This window comes from Phaethon aethereus (assembly GCF_964289735.1).
Source record: "Phaethon aethereus genome assembly, chromosome: 3".
In the NCBI taxonomy this organism is placed as follows: Eukaryota; Metazoa; Chordata; class Aves; order Phaethontiformes; family Phaethontidae; genus Phaethon; species Phaethon aethereus.
Genome location: NC_138576.1, coordinates 93,499,240 through 93,516,737, shown reverse-complemented (window position 1 = coordinate 93,516,737; position 17,498 = coordinate 93,499,240). Strand labels below are relative to the sequence as shown.

Here is a 17,498-nt window from a genome sequence, read left to right as displayed (position 1 = left end):
AGACTCCATGGTTTATTCTAGATACCACAGAGTCCTGCAGCAAACATCTCACTCTTGAATTAAAGTTACTATCTTTCAATTAAGACATTAAAAAGTGAATCAAGTAAATGCATCGTAGATACACTCATTTCTACTGGTAGTAGAAATAGTTACTAACTTGACCATTAACCCTGGACTGAAGGCTAGGTTTTTGATAGCTGCTGTATCATAAAATTTCAAATAGTTATGAACCAGATCTTGCTTGACATCAAGAAAGAGTTCTGGCAACAGAAAGATATTGCACAACATACTCTTTAAGCAAACAAGACATTAAGTATTTGTACAAGGAGAAAACTTGCAGAGGAGGAACCTGCACACAATATGGAGTCAGTTTTTGATGAGCACTATGACATTTTACTGCTTTCTGAGTCTTTTTAATTTAAGAGCACGCTGGTGTGGGTAAACTGCTTGCTTTCTTGCCCCTACCTTAATTCTTGAGTATTTGTAAAGAAGAAAGTTCAGAGATGTTTTAATTTCATTTTGCTATAAATTTTTTTCTCTTAAGAAACTTTACATGCCTTTGGCAGTGGGGAATTTACAACTATTTATTTTAACTATTTCTTTAAACGAAAAAGAAAAGCCTGTGTGATATTTGCTTAGAAAAACTGTTAGAAAGGTTGTAATATTAAGATGACTTTTTACAGGAGCAAGTTCAAATTAGTCTTTCAGCACTGTAAAGCCAGAATAGTTTTCCAGAACTTCTGACTAAGAGGTAATCTTAGTATGCTAGCAATTATTATTAATTGCTAACTATTAATGTCCTATTTAGTGTGCTACAAACTATGATATTATTACTAAGTAAAGCTGGTAATACTAGATTCTATTGTGGATTCTAGAATCCTTAGAATATTTAAGTTTTGGCTTAGAGAGGGTTAATGTCAATAGTCTGTGCTTCTACACTTGCTATTTGAGTATTTTAAGGATTTTTTTTTAAAAAAGCTTGTCCAAACAAACACTATTTTTCATTCAGTATATTGTTAAGTTACTCTTAAAGTGGGTTTGCTTACATGAGGATGGTGATTAACATTCACAAATGAGAGCTGGGGGTTAAAATTGATAGGTCTATGAAAATATCTGCTCAATGCTCAACAAAAGCAAATGAAAGGAATTGTCAGAAAATAGAGAATGAAAGAGAAAACATTATTGTGGCACCGTGTCCATCCATAAAGCCATATGGTATCTTAATACGATGGTCTGCTCTAGCATTCCATCTCAAAAAGAATTTAATGGAAATGGAAAAGATCCCAAGGACTAGAACATCTTACAGAAGGCACTGCTGGAGATGGGGTACTGAGCTAGATGGACCTTTCATTCGACCTGCTACCTATTATCACAAATGTACTTTATTTTCTCAGTTTTATATTATTAAAAGTAAGCAATTTTATTTAAGGTACCTTTATTTAGTTTAATGTAATGAATACATGAATTTAAATGTTGGTTTTGTACACAGTTACCTTAATTACCATCTCCATCCAAGTGTATCTTGGTATCATTCAAAGTAAAAACAAATAAATAATGCCTCATTTACTATCCTTAATGATAAAAATATAAAAAATAAGACTCTACATACATATATTACACTATAAAACTATGTGAAATGTAAACTGAAACAATGTGAAAAATGAACTGTATCTTTCTGGTTGTCCTGAAATAACGACCAAATTTACTTAAAGGTTGTATTTTAATGATTATACTTGTTTATGAGAATGATCTGTTTCTTAGAAATTAAAGCACAGGAGATTAAAATCACTTGCTTAAGTCAATATGTCCTGCTTATTGATTTGAAACATGCTTTCAAGTTATCAAATATCTAGATATAAGATATCAAATTGAGGTAATTTTATTCAATTCACCTAGAGAGAATATTGTTATATCTGACTAGTTTCATATCAGCATTTCACAAACGGTAATTTTTTTCTGGTCTAGGAAAATGACAGTCATATCTGGAGTATTCAATCTTTGGATTTGTTTGTTTTTTCAGGTCTGGATATTCAGTGTTCCACAGTTCAAGCATTGAAACTTTCAGTCTGAACAAGTAAGATTTGTAAACTACAGTTTCTTTGTATTTTATGTTAGATGTAAATAGTAATTAAAAATCAAATAACCTTAAAAAGAAAACGTATTTTCAAAAAACAATACATTATAATTGCTATATCCATATATAGTTATATAACATGGCTCTTTATTAACATTGTAAAGTCTTGCTCCAAAATATTTTTTGATGGTAGCCTTTACCCAGAATTTTTATAAAAATCTCTCATTAAACATATTACAGATATAAATTTTTCCATTAATAATTTTTCTGACAAAATATTTTTCTGAATTGGATACTTCTTCTGTTAGCTATCTTACAGTAATTTTTACGGTTTATTCCAAAATATTGCAGCTAATTTCAGACTTGTAAAGACCACCTTCTCCCTTTCCCCCACAATTATACAGAAACTTATATTTTATAAAACTATCCCTGAAAAAGTCTTCTCTACTGTAATATTCAAGGTCTAAAAAACTTAGAGAAATGATAGTCCAGTTTTATTTTGACATGTGCAGGTAAATCAATGCCCCCAACATTTATTTTAAAATTCCACACAATGAAATTGCAAATTTGCAAAAAATATTAAATACTCAAAATGCAGCTCTTTCTGGAGAAATGCTTGTGGCACACGCACATCTTCACACACAAGACGTTCCTATGATGACCCTAGTTGTTACTATTACACCTCAAAGCTCTCCTGGGTTTTGTGGAAGAAAAGAGCACAGAGCTGCACAACTGAAATGGGGCTGCCCCTAATGACTCTCATGTACCAACATTGGGCTGGAGCTCCACCTCATTCTTATCACGTCTGTCTTTTATCTCCTTACTGCCTACACAATGCTGTTACCTACGTTCAACTGGCTATTCAAAAATAATTTCAGCCAGATATAGGCAAATCTTGGCTAGCTTGGGAGCTGAGAATCTGTGCATTTCTCCACGCTACACACAGTTAAAGATCATACACATATATTCCTTCTGGTTAGGAGTGCTTGCATGCCCCAACGCTGATTCTCAGTCATCCCAACCACAGAGTACAGAAGCCTGTTTGGGGATATTTTCTTCCTGGGGTGTGTTCAGGACCGCCTGTGAGCTTGGGCATTAAGTTTCACTCGTTTGACTTTTTTAATCCTAAAATGAGTGTAATAATTTTTAAGGACTTCACACAGGTTTTGTTTGAAGAATCAAATTATATTTGTCATGACCTACATGAACTTGCCAAGATTTTCAAATGCAGATCCAGAAATATGAACCCATATCTAGACATATCAGTAAATCATATAATTTTCAAAAGCAATTTCCATTGAAACTTTTAATACCCTGCTGAAATGCCAGCCAACATCTCAGACATATCATGTGACTTTCATACCCATACTGATACATTCCATACTGCATCTTTTTTTGACAGAAGCCTCCTATCCATTTACAGAAACTTTTATAAACTTTTCTACATTCCTACTAAAATCTTACCATTTCCTGAATACTATTTGTACCTGTGTAGATATTAGCCACAGATATTTTGTGTACCACAAAAGTGCGCATTGAATACTGAAGGACAGTTTATGTGTCAGCTACTGCATGAGCTGGATTTATTGTAAGAAATTGAATTCTCTCTTCTCAGTGGAAGTTATAGAAAGAAGCGGAGTACATCTCGTTCAAAGAATGGGAATGATCACTGTCAAGCAAATAGCTGATGACCCTTTGGCCTGCAATGTCATGTCTTATGAAGAAGTGAATACCATTGTCTGTGAAAAGGTTGAACAAGAAGCCCCAAGAATGATGATTTACATGATTTTGAATAAAGGTTCAGAAGCCTGCAATATTTTGGTTTAAGCAACTTGAGAACGACAACCCCTTTCTCTTTCATGACCTGCAAAGATATTGTTAAGTATTACTGGTTATATTTTTGTCTTCTAGCCAGGAGTTAAATTATTATAGAAAAAAACACAAAAAACTTGCAATGCACTCATTTTTACAATAGTCGTATAATTCTGTAGTTAAGTAATCCCTGATTTGATTTGTATGGTCTGAATTGTTTCATCTGAGAGAATAAGACAGTGAACACTAAGAAATTTTACAAATGTTAAGACACAAAGGGAGGAAACCCAAATCCAGTGAAAAATTCTGAAAGGGTGAAAATCATCTGTGATCAGATAGCTGAAGTTCAGACAGTTAAAAACATCCCATGACTTGTTTATGATAAATGAGTTGTGGGTGAGCTGAACACTGAATTAGATCAGTTCTATAGACAAAATTAATAAAAAATTTCACAGGGATATGTAATGAGTTTTTCAAATATAAACCTCTTCCCTGGAAGCTGAAACTACTTGTGCACAGGTTGCAAGTTCACTGTTATTACAGGACTGTTTTATTGTACGAATGTAATGCATACACTTAGGCTAATCTTTCAGCACTCCCAGAGGCATGACATTTGTTACGGAAGCATTTTCCTAAAATATGTTTCCCTGATTTCCTTTAGTTTGTGGGACTTTGCTTCTTTACTCCACCTGCTTCAAAAGTCTGATATTGAAATACGTGTCTGACTCATCCCTGTCCCTTAGTCTACATATATGTGCTTTAAAAAGCAGTGCATGCAAACCTTCCAGGACTCCCTTTAGAACCTGTTTTTTTGTAAGCTTCGGACTTTCTAGATGTTACTACATTTTATTATGTCCATGATGGAAGGTTCGACTCAGCTTACCTCCAAACTGTATGAAAGCAACTCTTACACTAACCAAAAGTAACAAAAATGCAAAAGACATAGTTTAAAAAAAGAGATAGATTAAAAGTTCATTCAGTCCAATTCTTTTTGGAGTTGGAGACTTGGAGATCTTTTTGGACATTTACAAATCTCTCTCAATACTATAATACCTTTCATATATATATAAAAATGCTGACTTTCCATATTAAAACCTTAGTACATAAAAAACTCATACTCTCATCATGCATTTGCACATCTAAACATTCATATGCTTGTATGCAAGCTTACAGTTTTGTAATCCAATGCACAAATAGGATAAGTCCAAAAGGCACTCAAATAAGGAGTTACGTGGAGCCAGAGTGGTACCTGCAGACTATATGAATCTTCTGCACAAGGAGTAACTACAGCCCTTATTAGTTAAGTCTCACCTAGACACTGGGCAGTAAATATATTTCATGCCTCTTGCTTACCGCTATTTCATTGATTTAGCAAGTACATTCAGGCAGTTCTTCCAAAAGTAATGAAATTTTAATTGACGAACTCATTGACTATTTAATTCACTGATACATGATCTATTTGCCTTAGGTACTACTAGGCAAGTGGAACAAGATAAATGAAATTACTTGATTCAGGATTTAAAGTATGTGTATCTATCTTCAGCTTTTCAAAAATATCACTGGGTAGTGGTATTGACATAATTTTTGATTTGGGAACTGCCTATACTGACATCTTACTGTGGAGTCCACACCTCTTCCTGTGGAAGATGAGTGACAGATCACAACAATGACAAAGCTGAAAACCTTACATATAAGAGATCTGCAAAGTGAAAATCTGTAAGGTACAATATTTAATGCCACTAAATGAGCTCTTTTAGGTAAATGTGGATGAGAAGGTAAAACAAAAAGTGGGTCATGGCTGCCTTGTATATGGAAGATGCCTGGTTTTGATCAGTTTGACAAATGTTATATTGCTAGAATGCAATTCTATATTCGTGGTGAAAATTACTGCAGTCTACTCAGTTATGTAAATTTACTTCTGTAATTTAGTTGTGTAAGTCAGGTCTGGCCTTTGAATTCCTGTAAGTTGTCATTCCATCATATTCTTGGTTCTTGGTACACAATGTATTAAAAAATCTAGTTTTTAATAAAATACGAGATGGGAGAAAAATTTTAACAACTCTGGTACAAATAATCCATGTAAATGAGATAATGTCTATACGCTAGCTAAACTTTATAAGTGCCATGGGATACAACACACCATCACTTTAACTTAGTTTTAACAACAGATGCATATGTTTTTGACAACCAAATGAGAGAGTTGTAGCCTAATGTAGACCTATACGCTAGCTAAACTTTATAAGTGCCATGGGATACAACACACCATCACTTTAACTTAGTTTTAACAACAGATGCATATGTTTTTGACAACCAAATGAGAGAGTTGTAGCCTAATGTAGACCTGTAACATTGGACTGAAATTTTCCCCTATTGCTTCCTACATCCCTGCCTTAATAAGTTCTGGGTAAGCATTTTTACAAAAGAAGTCTAGTTATGGTGTTAATACCTAATATGACAGAAAATCTGCAGTATCTTTTGATAAGTCATTCCAATAATTAATTAAATGCTTCTAGCTTGAATAATTGTTTTCTCTTGAAATTACAATGGCTTAATAAAGAAGATTGTAGTACCTATAGTGTAGTATGCTCCAGACATACCTGAGGTGAAGGATTCTGCAGTTAGGATGAGGGACATGTGTTTCTTTATGCTGTGAATCACACACATATGGAATCCTTCAACGCTATTGTTAAGAGCAGGGCACTAATGGAGGGTTGGTGCATCTGCTGCTGCACTGTGCTCTGAGCTTTTCATCATTCAAGCTGTCCATGAATGTATATTGTCTTGAGAAATATACACAAGTACTGATGATGCCAAATCTTGGAGATCATGAATCAGCAAAGCACTCTTGTGGTGATAATGACTAAGCAAATAGTGGGCTGCATCAGCAACAGTGTACCTTGGGGAGTGGTTATTCCCTTCTATTCTGCACTCTTCAGGCCAAATCTGGAGTATTATGTGCAGTTTCAGGCTGCCTAGTGTAACAGAGAACCTAACAATCTGGTTAGGGACCAATGGAGGGCCACTAGCATGGCCAGGGAGCTGGAATAACTAATACACAGGGAGAAGCTAAGAGAACTGAGCATGGTTTTCTGGAAAAGAAAAGGCTAACGGGAAAACTAATTGCAGTCTTAAGGGTGTTATAGAAAAGATGGAGCTTTTCAGAGGTGCAGAGCTAAAGGGCAAAAGTAAAAAATTTCAAATTTGTAACAAGAGAAGTTCCAGTTGGACATAAGCTGTTTTTTACCAGGAGGGTGATCAAACACTGCAACATGGATCTGGAGGTCATTTAATCACTGTCTTTGGAAATTTTCAAAACTCGGCTGGACAAGGCCCTGAGCAACTTTATCTAACTCTGAAATCAGCCCTGCTTTGAGCAGGAAATCAAACTAGATGAACTCGGAAGTCCAAACCTGATTTTTTCTATCATTCTATGTCATAAAATTATCTGGAACTACCTTATTAAATTAAAAAAAAATCATTCTCTTTCCTGTGTGCACACATATGCCAAGATTGTTAGAGAGAACAGCATAAGAATATAATAAAAACAGCCATACTGATTCAGAGGAAGGGTCCATCTACCTTGGTTCATTGTCTCCAATAGCAGCTACAAGTGGATGTCTAAGGAAGAGCAAGAACAATGCAAGATTCTGATACATTCTTCTTAATAAACTCACAGCCTCTCTTTGAAGCTCAGACCAGTTTCCTGTGCTTATGATTTGTTAATTCAGTGACCTCCCCAAAGGGCCCTGCTAGTACTTGTCTGGCTTTGCTTTGAAATTGTGTAGATGTATCGAATTTGCAGTGTCCTTTGGCAAAGAGTGTGAAGACTATGTCCTTAATGTTTGTTTTGGACTAGTCTCAATTGGTGGCCTCTTGTTCTTGTACTGGAAGAAAAAAACAAACAGTCAGCCTCTACCCAACCTTGTCCATGCGCTCATTATTTTGTAGACCTCTGTCATATTCTCTTTAGGTCAGGCCTTTTAGTAATTCATATTTTCACACAAACCTGTTATTCACTTTTCACAAGAAGCTAATATTACTGAAGTGTATCTGTTCTACAAATGAATTTGTTTCTGTATTAAATTAGCACACTGTATACATCTATGGGGTGGGCTTTTTTGGCAGGTGGACTTACTGATGGAATAAAGAAACTTGTGAATGTTGAAGGGCTTGTACTTGACAACGTAAGTATGGATGAAGGTGATGCAAAAAAATTAGGTAATTTTCTCTCTCCTGTTTCACACCATAATCAAGTATATCGTGCTGCGAATGTGAATGTTTTAATGAGCTGGTCTAAAGTTTGTCCACTATTAGGACTTGAAAATCCTATCATCTAATTTAGAGAAGTCATTTCTTATTAATTAATTTGCATTGAAATCTTGATATGTTCTGTATCCGGATTGTCATGAGGTATTAAAGTGCTCCCTTCAAGTTAGTAATGCATACTGTAGTCAAACAGATCTAACATAGCTATCCCAGGACTGGCTAATCTGCATGAATGGCAAATCAGGAGGTTGCTAAGGTGGTATGGTTCCCTTCCCTGGCCTGTTGCTGACTTTCTGTAAGGTCAGTCACTGGATACCAAGGTTGAAAAGTTTGAATAGTGTTTGCCAGGGCCACACAACCCAGTAACTGAAATGGAGATGGCAATTCATATGTCTACCCATCCTCTCCTTGACAGCGTGGTAAAAGAATGCTTCTCCTGGATTTGTTCCACAGGAAGATCACATTTTTCTTCTTTGAGTTACTTTCTCTGGGCTGAGGGGCAGTTTATATTGATTACACGATACAGTAGCTGAACAAGAGGCTGTATTTATAATTGTTTTGCAAACAAAACTTATCATATATTTAATGGCATCAAAATATAGATAGTTGTAGTATGCCAGGCAGTAAATATCTACATCTGTCTAGCTGTTTTCTGTGATCAAGACATTATAAACATATCAAACGAGTTCACCTAGCAATGTGACCTGTTTTTTTTTTCTTTCCATTCCATTCATAGCTGAAAGTATTAGAAATTTGAGAAAACTACGCTTATTATACATGAATCATTTGACAGCTACCGGGGATGGCATAACCTACATTGTAAGATCAGTCTCTGATGAACTAAGTGAACTTGAAGAAATCCAACTAGTCAACTGCTGTATCTCCAGCAAGGCTGTGGAAATTCTAGGTAAGAATAATAATAGTAACTTTACAAACTGAGTGTGTGTGTTTTCACAATAAAAACATAACTCTATAATAGAAGAAAAAAGCATATAAGGATAAAATCAGAAACACTTAGATTCACAATGAGTTTCAGTTAGCAGGGATATAAAATGCTCTAAGGGAAGTCTATATAAATCCTAAGTATAAGGGTTATGTAAAAGAGAAAGATAAACTATTGCATAGCTCTGTAAATAAACAAAATAGGAAAGCAAACAAAATGGATGATGCAAGCAAAATTAGTTTTCAAAGTTGTTTTTGTTTCAGTCATTACCAAAATGATTCATTCTGATCAGGTACCTATTCAAATCATCTTAACAAGGTCACAGTACTACAAATAAGGATAAATAAAAATTATATCACTAAAACAGATGAACTTAGGTTAGCAGAACTTAGGAAAATTCATAATTATGTATGTAAGGAACAAGCTGAAAGAATCATGGAACCACAGACAACTGTCTCTGAAAATTTGTGGAGGCAGGAAAGTGGAAAACTCAACATCTTTTGCTTGAAAGGAGGAAATTACAGACAAGCCAACCTCACTTTGATACTAAGAAAAATTCTGAGACAGATTATGACACAAACATTTTTAAGCACTTAAATGATAGGGATAAAAGGAAATGTGAACAAATCATGTTAAACCTTTCCAGGGAACAGGGTAATGAAGATTGAGAAGAGAAAAAATAAGTCTGGATCCTAATTCAAATAGGGTTTTTAACACTTTCCTATAAAACATCCTTAACAAGAAGCTAATGAAATATATATAAATAAAATGGGTGCACAACTGGTTAAAAAATTATTTTCAAAGACTTATCACAAATGTTTCACTAAGTGAGAGAGCACTTTGATGTAATCAATTAAGTCCCACCTTGTTCTAACCAATATTTTAACTGATGGCTTACATGACAGAGTGGAGGGCATGCTTATAAAATTTCAGATGATACTGAGCTTGGAAGGCTTACAAGCCCTGTTGGAATACAAAAACATAAATAAAACTGGATGCATTTAAGAGGTCATCCAAAAACAATGTTAGGGAATTCAGTATAGACCGACGTAAAGGGCTGTAGCTGGGAATAAGACATCACTTTCATGAATATAAAATGGAGATTAACCTGTGTAGCAGGAAAGAAGCCGGGGTCTTCTATGGAAGACTGGAAATATTATGCTATGGCAAAATACATGTGCTGGTGAGTCTTGAGCAACAAATCTGTGCCCAGCCTTGGTATCATAATTAAGAAAGGTATAGATAACTCAAGAGAGAGCACCAAGAACAGCTGGAGGTTAAGAAAATGTGATTAATGAGGAATGGTTTAGTTTTCTCTTGATTGAGAAAGAAGTCTGAAAAAGATATGTTAAATTTTTATGTTCTTTAAACATTGCTACAAAGAGATAATAATCCACCATCCTTTTTGTCCACTGGGAGAAGACAGTAGCTAAATATGCAACAAAGAATATTTAGATGGGATATTGGCAGAAACTTTCTAAAGCCAGAAAGGTAAAATAGCACCTAGGCAGAATATGGAAAATTTCAAAGAGCAAGGTACATAAATGTCATGGACGGTTTAGGCTCATCACTATCCTTCCACATTACAGATGCTTAGAGCCTAAGATCACATCTAGTTCCGCAATTCTCTCTGTAAAATACACATTTTTATATCATAATTAAAAAAACTTGAGACCTTTGTGAAGCAGAATGTTGAAGTCTCCAGGTGCTTAAACCACTAAAGAATCTCCCATGCATTCAGACAGCTTTGCCCTGCTTCTGTGTTGCAAAGTCTTACAAGTTGTCTTGTCACCACTGAAGATTTGTTTAGCCACCAGAGTATAAGTTACACAGAACCATTACTCCAGCTCTTACAGCTGGCCAGGTCCTTAGGCCCATTTAGGCTAATGACCTCTCTGTAGTTAAAAGGAACCTCTTGTATTCAGCATACTGCAGGTGAAGTTTTAGCAAGGAGGAAAAAATTGTGATCTGTGGCTGCTATATTTTACATTCTTCATTCTAAATAAGAAAATAAAGTAACATGCAAGCACATGTTTAAATCCTTTTCTATTAAGGGTGGTATTTTTTTAAGCATAGAAGTTCAACTGAATTCAATAAGATTCAATTCTTCAATATCCAGAACAGAAATAATTCTCTTCACTAGGGCTTAAAGCAAAAATAAATACATAAATAAATATATGTTCACAGGCAGGTTTTTTTGAGAAAGAACACCTCAGCAGACTACTCACCAAAGACTGTAGTTAATGTTGTTTACGGTAGAAACAATGAAAAGTTGAATAAATTAGAGAGAGCGTTTTTGTTCTGCATTATCCTTTGTTTACTATTTATCACTGGCACCTGATGCTGCAGACCCAGGCAAATTTCTTTCCTTCCACAGTTTTGTTCTGTAAGAAAAAACAAGTAGAAATGTACACTCCCTGTTTTCTGGTTGATATTGAATCGCAACATACTGAGTGTTCTTGTCCTGAGATGTATAAATCCACTCTGGTAGTTAAGACATATGATACAAAACCAAAGAGCACCCATTAGGCCTCATAATAAATGCACTAGGATGTGGACAGCTGTTTAAAAAAACATTGTATCTTCAAAGGACTTCATTTTCCATGTAAAGGTAGTTGCGAAAACTCAGATCTAGAAAGCAGCTGACAGAAAAGGGTTAGTAGCTATTGCTGAACCTAAAGAAGAAAGTGTGGGTAGCCCAGGCAGGTGGCCTTGTAAGAACAAAATCTTGGACAGATGATGGTAAATATTCAGTCCTGGAGCTTGAATGGAGGTGGATGATCCTTTTTTGAGGATGATTGCAATTAAGGCACCTGAGGGAGAAACTTGGGGAGCAAACCAGGAGCTCGAACCATGAAAATACTTACTTTGTACTCCAGGTGTCCGTACAGTTTTGTTGCCAGTTGGCATCTCAGACATGATAGGACCAAGCTGGAAACCTGAGCTATAGAACAGGCAGGTTTGGGTAAGGCCTAGAGGGAAAATAAGAGCCAGGTGAGGGCTTATGTCTGATGCTATGCCAAAAAACAAAAGATTAAGCGAGCACTGAGGCAGTCACCTTCCTAGAGTTATAAACGGCATATGTAAAGTTTTTCAGTAGAGAAAGGCAAAGGAGAAGAGAACTAAAGAACAAGTCCATGAAGTTACAAAAATGAACAAACGATGTTCCTCAGATAGTTGGGGATGAATCTGTACAAGTGTGATTTGACAGTGCTATAAAATGGAACTGCTCGCTTCACTTGTTTTTAGGTTCTCATGCTATTCAGCCTTATTGTTCCAGAATGAAGACCCTTCTGTGCTCTACGAAAAAATTAACAAAAAGATGCATAATTTAATTCTTGTAATCAAGACTACTCTTTTCTCCCCAACATGTTGTATTGTCTTTTATCCCAGAGTGTCACATTTCCAGAGAGACTGCTTTGCAATGGCAGCCTTTTGCCCTCACTTTGTGCTGATGTAAGTAAATACATACAGTGCATAGCAATGGAAAATCAGGCACTAGAAATGTGGAAGATTATGTTGTATAGAGAACTGAAGTGTGTTCCATGTCTTGTGAGATCAGAAACAAGTGCCATTAACTCCAGTCCTTGGAGGAAACCTTTACTTTTTCTAAGTAGTAGAAAAGCTTTTGTTAGGACTATTGATAGTAGGGGGAAACCAAGCAGCCGAAGAGCAATGTTTTAACCACTTTCAAAAATGGGTAACTGAGCCTTTGGAAGACAATTCTAAAGAGGATTCAGTTGTACCCTGTGGATAGTCTCAATCCTACTACAAAAAAGGCATAATAAGACCAGACCCCAGTTGTTCCATGGTGGAGTCAGTGAGTAAGCCCACATTTTGGTGTGCTGTTTTCCCCACCAAGCCAGCACATTTTGGTACTTCTACAAAATATTTTAAAAGTGGAAAATTAGCGAGCAGTGTCTTTCCCTACATCCTATAAAGCGAAGGAGCCTGAGGCATATATAAATCTGATTTTTCACTTTCTCTCAGTTGCTGGTTTTCTTCCACAATATCTTGGATCATATTCTGTAATATTTTGTATGTGCTTGTAGTAAGCACAGTAGCGCTGCCTGTAAACATGAACAATTTTAGGTTTGTTTTCACAGTCTATCCCTTTCCTTCCTAAAGGTCTGATGATTAACAAGCTGAGTTATAATGCTATTGCTACACATTCACAACTTGGGGATAAAAAGATGCTGATGAGATACTTAAAATGTCAAAACAGATATACAGAAAGCAGGAAACTGCACCCTACAGAAGATCATTGTTTGTTGTTACAATACTGTATAGTGTATGCTTTCAATGATTCATGAACGATCATTTAATCTGCCTTCCCAGCCCTCTGGACCTGAATTAGTCTCTTGATAGTTCTGATTAACTTGGCCCCCTTCAGTCATATAATGCTGTTTTTGCTTGTAGATAAGCAGCTTTTGGTTCGTTGTATTTGGACTGTTTCCCACAAGTGGTATAAATGTGTCCTTAATGCTTCTTACAAGTTTGTTAATAAGATTAGAAGGATGATTGTAATATTTGTTGATTACTATCCAGTATACTGCTAATCCATTATGGCGGTGAGGAAAGGGAAGTCCACAGCATGGATTTGAACATAAATCTCAAACAGTAGCACTTGTTAACTTTCAGCAGCTTATGTATTTTATTGTGCTCATTGCTAATTAAAATTCTTACACAGAAAGCTTGCTTCACCCTAGGCTTGACCTGCCTCATATGATGCACTGAGGTGGCAGTTTCCTTGAATTAGGGTAGTTTGGGCATGTGACAAGTATTCTCCGATCACCTTCCTTATTGTGAGTCTCTAATAACTAGCTAGCACGCAAGAACAGCATTAACGTCCTTATCGTGTTAGTTCTCTTGTGTAGAAACATAATGGGTTCAAGTGGAAGGGAAATAAGATTGGGACTATTTCTAACTGTAGAGATTCCTTCACATATGGCAAGCAATCCTTTAAATTTACTCCTTTGCATTTCCGTTCCTTTTTTCCTTCAACTTTAATCCTTTCTGCTCCCTTTCCTTTTTTCCCGTGAAACTTCCCTGACATCCTTTTTTTAATACAAAGAGATTTTTAACAAAATGTATTTAACTAAACTTTGACTGGGATATAGGAATGATCAGGTTACTTTTGTGGGAGCTGCAACTGCTTGAAGTCTTTCAAGACTGGGACCTCAAAAATTAGCGTGAGATTTGGATCAAATGGTAGTACCTACCAAAAGGCAGAAAACAGCAGTAAGAATAGGTTTGTTGGTGTCAAAACTCAGAAAATTTTCTTCAAATTACAAAAATATAATAGGAAAAACAGCAAACAGTTGTTCCTTTTCAAGCCCATGAATATCTAGGTATCCAGAGAGAAATCTCATTGATATGGAGATGCTTGCAGAAACCTAGCTACCTCTAGGCCTTCTTCATGGCACACGGATGTCTCAGGAGCTCTACTCACAATCCCTTAGATTCTCTACTCAAAATCACCCCAGACCACTTCCAATTGAAGGTTCAAACATACAAATATTGGAGCACACCTAGCTCAGTGCTGCTCGTAGCAATGGTGTCTTACTTGAAAATTCTGGTAGAAGCTCATGCACGTGGGGCAAGAGGGCATGTCAGGTCACAAAAAAGCCTAAAAAATACCTAAACAACCCCTGTTCCGAACTATATATTAGAAGATGAGTGAACTTGTATGATTGGTGGGAAGCAAACCTTTTCCAGCACTACATGAAAAGAAGTAAGGGTGACTAGGGGGGTTTTCCACAGGCTCTAGGACAAAACCAAGTGTATCATTAAAGCCACAGCCTGGAAGATGAGTCAGTATACTAATATACCATAACAGTCAGGGTTACACCGTTGTAGCATATTAGTCAACTCATAAGCATATATCTTCCCCAACTTTGAGGGATTTCACTGGCAAATTTGGAACAGTGTGAATCATTTGGGCCAACACTCATAGGCAGCTCTGCACAGTTAGGTTCCACTGATGTCACTGGGAGTTTCTCTGGTATCTTTAGTGGAGCCTGGGCTTCACCGCTCCTTCACCTCCCCTGACTCATGAACATGCACGATCTCGCCTTTTGCCTTGTACTAATGCTAGTCTAGATTCAACAAAAATTTCGGATTGAAGGGAATTGAGTTACTGAGCCACGGTGCCACATAATCAATGACTCTACTGCTGCTAGGTTAGAAATCACGAATCAATCCTCAATATTTGCTTCATTTCAAGCAGGAAACTTTTTGTTTATGTCAAAATTATGCAAGAGCAATTTGGTTTTTAATGAAACATGGTACCGAGTTTCCATTTTGAAGCCTGACCTGGCTCCTGCAAAAAATCCACAATAAAATTTCAATCTGCACTTTAGAGGTAGAGGAAAACTAACTTTGTTCTTAAAAATATGAAGTGGTCTTCACGCATTGTCAACTGTAAGATCAGATTTGCTGGCCAAAATGCCAAAATAGAGATGGAATAACAAATTGAATGTAAACCATCCTATCTCCTGCCCTAAAGATGAAATAAAGAATGTTTCCTCTACAGACTTGATTCGCAAAAGTTTTGCAACAAATGAAACCAGCTAATTATTTGAATTGTACTTGAGACAATATGATTTTATTTAGCAAGGGCTCTAAGAAAACATTAGATTAACTTCATATTACTATGGAAAGTTGGAATAATCCAGAGGAATAGGTTATTTTTTCTTAAAGGAATTTTTCAGAAGAAAGTACAAAATGTAACCTAAAAAGATGGAGATGTGACATTTTTATTATTCTTTGCTTAGTATGATTGATGCTGCGTATTTCTATTTTATTTTCGTTTAGGAGCTTCAGTAAAATAGAAGCAGATACTGAATCACGTTTTTTTCAATGAACAGCATACATTGGAGCTTTTCTGACCCTGGAATGCATATAAGCTGGTTAATGATCTGATCCAGTGCTCCAAGCCAGTCAGGGGTCAGTCTATTATCTTTATTAGCAACCACTGGGTGTCACTGTGTCTCTACAAATACAGCTAAAATAGGCATGAGAACACATTAAGGAAACGAATGCATATTAGTAGCATACAATGCATACCATTAGCGTGTCTTTTTATGGAACTGTCAGGTTGCTTATTCTCCCATGTATACAAAACTTTTAAAAAAAACGAAGTAATGAGCAGACAATGATCAGAAAGCTAGCAGCCAACTAGGAGGTTACCCTAGGAAAAAGATAGTCCATTTGCTTTTTATGGAATTTGTAGTTGTGATTGCCGGCATCAGCACGGTTGTAGTTCATTCTATATTTCTTTGTTTGCAATGCGTTGGCTAAAAAAAAAAAAAAGGCTACCATACATTTTGTCCATTCTTTGCAAGTACTGTATTATTAAAGCCTCATAACTTATTGCAGTTAGAGGCCATTCTCCTTTAAAAGATTCATAGTAGCTATAAATATCAACTTCAGCATGGAATTCAGCCTGTAAACAACGTGTGCCCCAGAAGGAAGCTTTTCTTCAGTGAATATTTTAAAAAGATTGATTATGGCACACGGCAGCTCAAAACTCTGGTTTCCAGCCCTCTGTTTCACCAACAGCTTTCATTCTGACCAAGGAAGAAAAGGCCAGGGTGACTTTCAGGCTCTGGACAGACCATGGTACGCATTACACTCCCCAAATACTCCTCCAGCTGTTTAGATTTCACAAGACCGAGCATAGCTGTCAGTGAGGGTTACCGTGCCCTGCTCACTGGGACAGCAAAACTAACCTCACCAGCCCAGCCTGGAGCTGAGCCGTGCTGAGCTCCTGCCACCAAAGGCTGAGGGGTTGTGGCAGGACTGACAGCAGGTAGAGCGGAGGCAGAAAGAGGTGCTGCTGTTAGAGGAAGAAGGAACCTGCATCCTTGCTCACCATACTTTAAAGCCCTCACTGGGGAGTCCAAGCATGTGAGTGGCCTCTCACAGGATTATTTTTTTCCATATGATTCTGCCACGTGCTGCACATAAGTAACGGTCAGAAAAAATACGTGGTGATACTCTTCCTGGCATTTGTGGACATAACACCAGCATGCCCAGAAAGTATTAAGACTGGCAGGTTCTCCTGAAGATATGAGATGCAACATTTTTTTAACCTTGCTCCTATGGTTACCACAGAGCAAGGACAGAAAGTGCTGGTGAAGTGCTTTTTTTATTTAGGGTCAAATTCACAGAATCACACAGAATCATTAAGACTGGAAAAGACCTTTAAGATCATCAAGTCCAACCATCAACCCAACACCACCATGCCCACTAAACCATGTCCTGAAGTGCCACATCTACACATTTTTTGAACACTTCCAGAGATGTTGACTCCACCACCTCCCTGGGCAACCTGTTCCAAAGCTTGACCACTAAATTCACATGATATGTTCAGTTATCTGAAGCATTTATAACAGAGAC

The 17,498-nt window shown here is 36.6% G+C and overlaps 1 protein-coding gene across 1 annotated transcript in view; it reads left to right on the top strand.

The window, feature by feature from the left end:
- Nucleotides 1-3,646: 3,646 nt before the first annotated feature.
- Nucleotides 3,647-17,498, top strand: part of NLRC4 (NLR family CARD domain containing 4) — a gene marked incomplete at both ends in the record, with an annotated part of 81,469 nt that continues 67,617 nt past the window's right edge. Inside the window, 7 exon segments of the mRNA XM_081998588.1 lie at nt 3,647-3,898; nt 3,900-3,951; nt 5,355-5,383; nt 5,387-5,444; nt 5,447-5,536; nt 8,012-8,104; nt 8,889-9,059. Coding sequence (XP_081854714.1) covers nt 3,647-3,898; nt 3,900-3,951; nt 5,355-5,383; nt 5,387-5,444; nt 5,447-5,536; nt 8,012-8,104; nt 8,889-9,059 — 745 coding nt within the window.